General features: G+C 44.8%; 1 protein-coding gene across 1 annotated transcript; it reads right to left on the bottom strand.

Moving 5' to 3' along the window:
* Positions 1 to 1,151: 1,151 nt before the first annotated feature.
* PFN2 (profilin 2) lies at positions 1,152 to 8,497 on the bottom strand. Its single transcript, XM_083504644.1, has 3 exons — positions 7,784 to 8,497; positions 4,654 to 4,846; positions 1,152 to 3,186 (listed from the first exon to the last, which is right to left on the bottom strand). Exons 1-3 carry the CDS (start codon positions 7,913 to 7,915, stop codon positions 3,089 to 3,091), a joined length of 423 nt encoding a protein of 140 aa, XP_083360770.1. The 5' UTR covers positions 7,916 to 8,497; the 3' UTR covers positions 1,152 to 3,088.
* Between the last annotated feature and the right edge of the window lie 60 nt (positions 8,498 to 8,557).

Raw genomic sequence — 8,557 nt, forward strand, 5'->3', positions numbered from 1 at the left:
GTATGCTTTCCACTTCAGAACTATTTTTATATGCAAATTTTGCACAACTGTCAATTACGGTTCTTAATAGGGCGGCAGACTTTTAAAAAGGAAAATCAAACACACCCCGTAGCTGATTCCTAAGCCCATTTCAAGAATATTTAAGCTGTGGCAATTTCCCTAACCCAGCTGTAACATGCATTGTGAAGTGGTTCCAGATTTTCCATGCCACACACGGCTATGATCAGGATAGGTAATGGCAGTGTTAGACAGTATGCATATGTTCAGTCCAAGCTGACAAATCACCATGGAGAAAATTATGTAGGAAGGTGGGGGTAGAGAAAAGTTGTAACACACCACAAATGATAATTTAGCTCTTGCCTATGGTATGTTACCTTCAGATACTCTTCTGCTCTGGAAAGAAACATTATTCACAATCTGTAAGTGCCACATCCCTATAGGACTGTAATATTGTGATTCCATGTGCAACTCTTAATTCTCCCTTCCAAACTAAGAGCTGCTGGCTACAAGTGAAAAGGATCTCCACATGCAGATATAATAATTACTTAGACTGAAGAGACACACGGGCTAAATAAGTGCTTGCTGCAGTGGAAAGATATCTATAGCAGCCTTATAGCAATTTGGGGGAAGAAATAAGAGAAAGAGGAAAATCTACATAATTTTACTTTTTAAAAATGGTACATCCTTTAAGAAGGAATAGCTTGAGGGGTGCAAGACCATAGTTCTCTCATTTGTAACAGAAGCAGAATTCAGCAGAGCAACACCATCCTAGGCTATACTCACGTCTCTAAAAAGAACCTTGTTTAAGAGAAGTTTTTGTATAGTACCAGAGGTGTTGCCTCAGGGTGCCCCACTCCCACAAATGCATATTAACTGGTATAGGAACGTCTCATTTTATTACTAAAAGCTAGTTTTATAGTTCAAGAGGTAATCTTTATAAGTTCAGGTCCATAAAGAACTATACTCAAATTTTACACCAGAATGACTCCATTACAAGGAATGGGCTGCACTTTATTAACAAAAGACATGACCCAGGTAAATGTAATACAACATTAAACCCACCCTTAACAGTCAGGTCGCCACAAGGGCACTGCAATATGACACGCCTTCATAAGGGGCAGATCAGAACCACATAACACACTAACTCATACTTTATTTGGTTGGAATAAATTTATTTCATCTGTCTGTAAACAAGGTGTTTAATAGTTATGGCATTTTTTGAAATGCATATTAAATCAGATGAGTTAGACTGTATCCCAGATGTAACAAAGTGCAGGGAAATAAATGGACAAATCAGCAACAAGAATTTGTTTTAAGTCTGTACATTATCCACAAAGGCCCGAACAATAGAAGCAAATACTAGTGTCCCTAAAGTAGTGCCATTCAGAAGACATCTTTCTTGTCAGTTAAAATCCATCTCACAATAGCAACAGTTCATTTTTTTAAAACATTAGTATGGCACAGAATACATTAAAAATTCATCACAAGACAGCCAACTCAGTTATTCCAACCAAGACCATCTTCCATTTTCTCTTTTGTATACAGAGTTCTGCAGTTCTCTTTTAAATGGACATACAAGTTAGTACTGTGCTCAAACTGACAATTTGGTTACACATGTTTCGGATGACTAGTGCACAAGGCAGTTCACTCCACAATTTCTGCAGCAAGGGCATAACAGGCCAAATGAAGATTAGATTTGAAATGGTATCCGTTTGGACCGTTTTATCTTACAACTACCAACCTTCAAAACATACACTGATATCAGAGCAGCAAATCTTATTTCTCAGTTGATGATCTGACAGACTGATCTCAGACTAGGCTATAGGTGTATAGCTGGAGGTGGTAGTTTGTTGACAATGACAATGCAGTTTCATATAAAAACCCAAGCTGCAAATCAAATTGGTCCTATGAAAAAATGAAACCGGACACACTCCAGATGGTTACACTGGGATATCTAAAGTCCATGATGGCAGCCTTTTTACATTTCAACTACAGAACAGGAGCTGGCAAAAACAAAAACAAAATTACGTGCCTGAGCTATTGCGGTGATGGAATGTCCCTGGGGATTCATTCAAGATGGGGATGGTGGTGAAGGGGAGGGGAGAAGAGCATCGGCACCTTTTCATAGTTTTGCAGTTACCCTTTTAAAAGCAGGATGCGCTTCAGACACCATGAAGAGTTTTGCAAGTCTACACAGAAGAGCAACAACAAAACTAAAGCAACACTTGTGACAGCTTTCAAGCAGCAAATTGGTTAAACAAACCAGGCACTGTATTTAAAAATGTATATATATAGATAGATAGAGATGGAAGCAAACAAACAAAAAAGAAGAGTGGATTAAAGGTAAGGACAAGGGGGAGGAAAGTAGAGATATGCATGCACTTTTTCCCTCCCAACCATGCTCTACAAAAGGAAGACTAATGAGCTGTGTAAATGCTCAAAGTGCTGAGGAGGCATTGATCAATCTGGATTGTACAATCGGCACCTTATTGAGTTTAATTTAAATTGGTTTAGTTCTCAATGTCACACTAATTGCTAAGACAAGTAACGCCTGGACTTGGCATGATTCCCTCCCAAGGCTTCAACGTATCATGCATATCATCTTTTGTGTTGCAATAGATGGTGCCAGATACAGAACATGGGTACAACAGTGATTGACAGACAAACGAAAAGGGTAACTGGAGCCATGACAATAGGGAAATGTGTAAATAAAACCGCCATCTATAGGCTGGTAGTACTTTTAACACAAGAGGTGGTGGTGAAAACAGTTGCTATGTGGATGGGGAGAGGCTGCTTAGACGTCAGGCCTCCTCAGGTATAAAGCCAGTTCATAAGCTTTCTTGTTGAGTGTCCCTCCATGGACACCTTCCCTTTCCCATGGCCATAACCAATGCTGGAGTACACAAGGAAACAAGGATGAACAGAATTAAAGAAAGAATAACACCTTTCCCCACCAATAGAGGGATACAAAGGAGACACAGGTTCATACCCCATCACCCTGCATTGCTAATAAAGTTTCCACAATGTAGCTTGAGGCCAGGAAAGTTTAATAGCAATTTCCCCTAATACTTAACAGTCTGCCTAGCAACTAGAACCCAGAGTCTCTCAAGTATTTTGCCATTGAGTATGCCTTCTTATTCAATCCGCCTCCATGGACCCCTTCTTTGCCCATTACAAAGACCAAGACTGAAAGAGAAAAGAAAAGAAGTTTTACAAAGGAGTGTGTTAGACAAGGAAATATTCCAAGTTTTAATAAAGCAGTACAATAAGCATATTCAAATATTGGCATATCAGAATAGTTACCTGCACAGCATTACTATATTGTTTTGAACATTTACCTTGTTTAATTGAAAAGAATGTTCGGTAGACACAGATGTTAATTTAGTATGACCAAGCTTTTTAAATGAGACACATGGGGTATACTGTGGGGTCAGAAAGCTTTGGCTACATTTTCTTGCAAGGTAAATAAAGCAAATGTGGGGTAATATGAACTGGAATAACTGGAATGAACCTACTGTATCATATTCACTTGCTCTAGTAGTTCATAAGTCAAAAGTTGTTCACAGTACAAAAAGAATCCAATTGTGTTTATGCCAAAACAGCAGAGTCCTGAAGACCTTTAGCAATGCATGTACTGTTATATGCCAGTAGGTGTCACTAAAATGTGTTATAGGCCTGCGCGCAAAACAATCTTACATTCTCACTGTCCTCTCACTTTTGATGCTTCTACTTCTATACTAGTTGGTTTGCCTCAAAGTAACTTGTAATTAGTCCAATAGGCCAACATTTTACGTAAATTTTTTAAAAAAGAAATCAAACAGTACAATTCTATAGATGTCAACACAGAAGTAAACTCTACAGAATTTAATGGGTCTCGCTCCTACTTAAATAGGTACAGGACTGCAGTTTTAGAGCATAGGAAGTTGAACAAGCTGAATGATGATCAGTACCATATATCAAATTAAAAAGTACAATCCTAAGCACTGGGTTTTTAATAGACTAGTATGCAGCATTTGTGGGAAACCTGTGGCACTCAGCTGTTGCCAACTACAACACCCATCATCTCTGACTACTGGCCATGCTGACAAAGATGGATAGGAGCTGGGAGTCCAAAACCAGCTGGAAGGCCACAAGTTCCCCACACCTGTTGTATATGATCAGGTTGTTAGAGAAGTTCCTTTTGGATCACCATCCAACATGCATTTCTTATTTAGTTGAAGGTTTATATGAGAAGTCTGCATGGACTGGCATCCTGAAGTATTGAGGATGCCTTGGGAATATAAAGCAACAGATATTCCATATTTATAAACTGATATATGCATAAATCATCTATAAACTACTTAGCTAAGCAACCAGGTACATGTGCTCTTTGTCATTTACTTTTGCTGTACAGTAAATAACCTCCAAAATTAGAAGCCTGAACTTGCATTTTTATTCTACCTGAAGCAATTAATTTCAAATGCCAAAACATTAACATCCTGGGTGCCTAGTCTTAAGAATATGGTCTTATTCTCCACAAAGCTATTTTGACAGCCAGTCACCTAATCCAGATCTTGTTGGACAGATCAATTGAGATAATTTAAAGCCTACATGTTTTTTAAGCAGTAGAAAACAAAACACCAGATCAAACACTAGTGAAAGTTCCAAGCTTACCTCGACCAGCTCTGCCTACAGCAACATTATATGTTGGCTCGCCACCTTGGCTCTTTGTCCTGATGTCCATTGTACAGTCACCATCCACATAGAGGCTATCTCTGATCACAGAGCACTTCTTTGCACCCAGAGTTAGACCATTGGTGAAGAAACCCTCGCGGTCTTTTCCTACAATCATATCTATTTCTACAGGCTGTCAAAAAGAGAAGTCCACAGAGTTTTAGAGCAAGCTCTCATACCTGGATTCTGAAGAGTCAATGTACACACTGAATGTACTAATGTAATAGCAAAAAGAGAACATAACTCTAGCAGAAACAACTGTAGCTTCTAAAGTCTAACACTGTATGAAGTTAATGAAGTAGTTCTGAGTGCTACAAAGTAGGATGATACCCACGTAGTCTTCAAATATGTTTTTCATTAAGTATGCAATTAATGATGAGACCCTGATTTTAGATTGTGCATATACATCTATGGGAGAGAAGATAAAAAAAAAGTTATATTAGAGCTTCATGCTGTCTACAGGACCACTCCCTGCAATGTGCCAAATAACTAAAGCACTATGGCAGAAGCACAAAGGGTCTATGTTCTACATGCAACATAGGCACAAAATGCAGAATAGCCTCCATTACTTATAGCTTACATGGCCGTCAATAAGTTTCAGGAATGCTATTAAACCATATTTTTAAAATACAGTGTTCTCAAGGTTATTGTTTCTAACACTGTGCATTTCTGTTCTTTCCCACACAAATTACAAAGTTTACATTACAGCTTCTCCAATGCTAATAAGGCCATTCAGGTGGAAAATGCACATGCTTTGCAGAACCCTCAAAAACTGGGTATGGTAGCTCAATGTTAGACAAGCAGGGGGAAAATTAATTAATTTTTAAATTTAATTTTTTATGCCACCTTTCATCCGACGACCGCAGAGCAATTTGCAATATAAATACCAAAAAATGTGTAACATAGTAACAAGAGCATGGTGGCTACATATTAGCCCCCCTTTCTCAGGAATAGGACAAGGTGTGTGTATTCATATAGCAAAATGGAAAAAGGCAGCCCAAGTAAGAAAACATGCTACCGCGGAACTGTATGATGGAATAGGCATCTTGTTCCAGTAGAACTGCAGAGTCATAGCAGGCCCCAGCCATTCCCAAAGCATAAGCCAAGATTCTACCCATAAACATCTTAGCAGCAAAGAGACTGGCTCAGCAGCTACCAAGGGCACCACTTCTTTTAACCCATTCCTATGCCTCCTACAGACAGGACAAGGCTAAGCCATGCTTTAATACTGCTGACAGAGCCCTCAGTATTATTCCCAATAAGGGGCACTGACAAGAGGGGCGAGGAGTGCTGTTTAGAATAAGGGAGCTCGCTTTTCATGACATTTGCCTGCATAGACAGGCAGCCAGCCAAAATGGCATTTTGGAGTGGAAGGGGATAAAGCCAGCCAGCCACCACCCCTGTTGTAATGCAAAATCACATTGCACACCTAATGCACGGGTAAATAAAGGGGGAAGCGCCAACAGAATCTATATAATTTCAATATATATTTCAACACTCTCAGCCTGCAGATACCATATCGGTGAGTTAAGCAGGCAAGCACACAACCTTCTCACGGAAATTTCCCCCCTTTCTTTTTATAAACTCTTATCTCGAATGATCAGAAAACTTTATGGCAAGAGAAAGATGAGAGATGGGAAAAATAGAAAGACTGCAGTGCAGAAACGGGGTGATTAATATCTCGGGAGAGAAGAGAAAAGGAGGGGTTAAAAAAAAATCAGCGGCAGTGCGCCATCTTGGAGGTGAAAAAACATGGAACCAGTGGCGAGGAATGGATTCACAAAAGCCTCCTACGCTGGATTCGCAAGTCTCTCCCCAGCAGTGCGGACCAGAGACGAGGGAATCCTACGCAAAGCCTCTCCAAGAATCATCGCCTCCCTTCCCCGCGCCCGGCCTTTTCCCTCCTCCTCCTCCTCCCGCCGCCGTATTGCCGGCTATTGCTCCAGCCCAATTGCCGTGGCAATTAAGGAGCCCCGCAGCCTGGCATACAAAATGGTCCCCCGAGAAGCCCGAGGCTATTCCCGTCCCAACCTGGCCCCGCATGCCTTGGAGGCTAGGGAGGGCGAGCTGCAAGGTAGCCCAGCAGCAGGGGATCTCAAAACGCCAGCCTGCCCCCTCCTCCCTCCCTCGCCCGCCCAGCCACCAGATAAAGGGCCCTTTTCTCCCACTGCCTCAAATCACTACTTGGGGAGAGGAGCCTCGGATCCGAGGGGGAAAGGCGCAGCAATGCCCGGGGCCTAACTGGCGCGGGCTGCTGCTTTCTTCCCATTAAAGGCGCTTTTACGGCCATCGTAAGCTGCGGGTGGGCGGGAAGGAGAGGAGACACCGCAAGGAGGGAAACTCGCTGCCATTTACACCTTCACCCAGCTGGGCCTCTCCTGCTATTCCCTTTTCTCGCACCCCTCTGTGTTTCTTTTTTTGGGGGGGGCGCTACGGCCGTGGCCCAAGACTGGGAAGGGGGCGCGCGCGCACACACATAATGCAAGCTAGCAAAAGGGCAGAAAGCTTTTTGCACGAGGGCGCTCCCCGCCCCCAGATTTCTCGCCTAGCCTCGGCTCCACCACCCACCACCACTGGTCCAAGGTGGGGGGGGGGGCAAGAGATAAATAATAATTACGCTATTTTTAGCTGGGTGGCAGAGGAAGAAGAGGGAGAGATGCAGGAAACACAGAAAGCCCCCTTTCCCCACTCCCTAGTTGTGGGAGAGAAAAGGAGAGTCGCCTCCGCCGCACGCGGCGCTCCTTTTTCTTCCCTCGCCTGCGCGCGCGCTATGCATGGAAAAAAAAAGAAAAAAGGCTGCACTTTGCAATCCGCCCCTCGTGGGATTAGGTGCAACTCCGTGGGGCTCATCCGCCTCCTCCCCCAAAGCCCAAGCCTAGCCGACACCCCCCGCCATCCCTTCTCCTCCAAGGGCCGAAATATGCCCGCCCGGGTTTGGTGTTTTTAAAAGGGGGGTTACAAATCATGGGTTTGCCTTCCATCCATCCCTCTTTTTCTCTTCCCCACCCCCCCGCTTCTCTCCGTGACCGGGACCCCCCCCCCCTACCTACCTACCCCCGGCCGCCCTTACCGTAATGCTCTGAAAGATGCCCCCGGCCGTCGCTGCCCAGACGTACTTGGCGTCACAGTAGCCGACAATGGCGGCCTCCTGGCAGCAGCCATCGCACATCAGGTTATCCACGTAGCTCTGCCAGCCTGCCATCTTCGGCTCGCGCCTGGCGGATGGGGGGTTGGCGGGGAAGGAGGGAAGAAGGAAGGAAAGGAAAGGGAGGGGGGAAGAGAGAGAGGAAGCCGGGACTCGAGGCGGGCGGGAGGGAAAGGCGAGGACGAGAGGAAGCGGGGGAAAGAGACACACGGAGGGAGAGAGTGAGAGAGAAAAAAGGCAGAGAGGGAGAGCAGCCCCGCAGCGGACGAGACTCTCTGACGGACGGGAAGGCGGCGGCGGCGGTTGAGGAGAAGGCAGGCGGGGGAGGGGACCGAGGGGGTGGGTCCACCTGAGGCGCTTGCGGCGGCAACCACTGCCGCGATGGCCGCCTGCCCGCTTTTCTCCCTTTATTATTATTATCGTTATTATTATTATTATTATTTGATGGCAGCTTCCCCCACAGGGAGGTGAGGAAGAGGAAGGAGGCGGCCACTGGGCAGCGCCCAACCGACCCGCAGCGACGAACGGCGCGTGTGGAGGCGTCGAGAGGGAGGAGGAGGGGGAAGGGCAAGCCAAAGAGTGCGGGTGGCCGCTGCCGCCGCCTCCACCGCTCGTTCAATGCCGCGGACGCTTCTCTTCGCGGCAGGATCCCTCCGCTGCCGCCGCCGCCTATTGGCATTGTGGGTCCTCCCGGCGGAG

The sequence above is a fragment of the Podarcis liolepis genome (assembly GCF_965112155.1).
Source record: "Podarcis liolepis genome assembly, chromosome: 5".
NCBI classification, from domain to species: domain Eukaryota; kingdom Metazoa; phylum Chordata; class Lepidosauria; order Squamata; family Lacertidae; genus Podarcis; species Podarcis liolepis.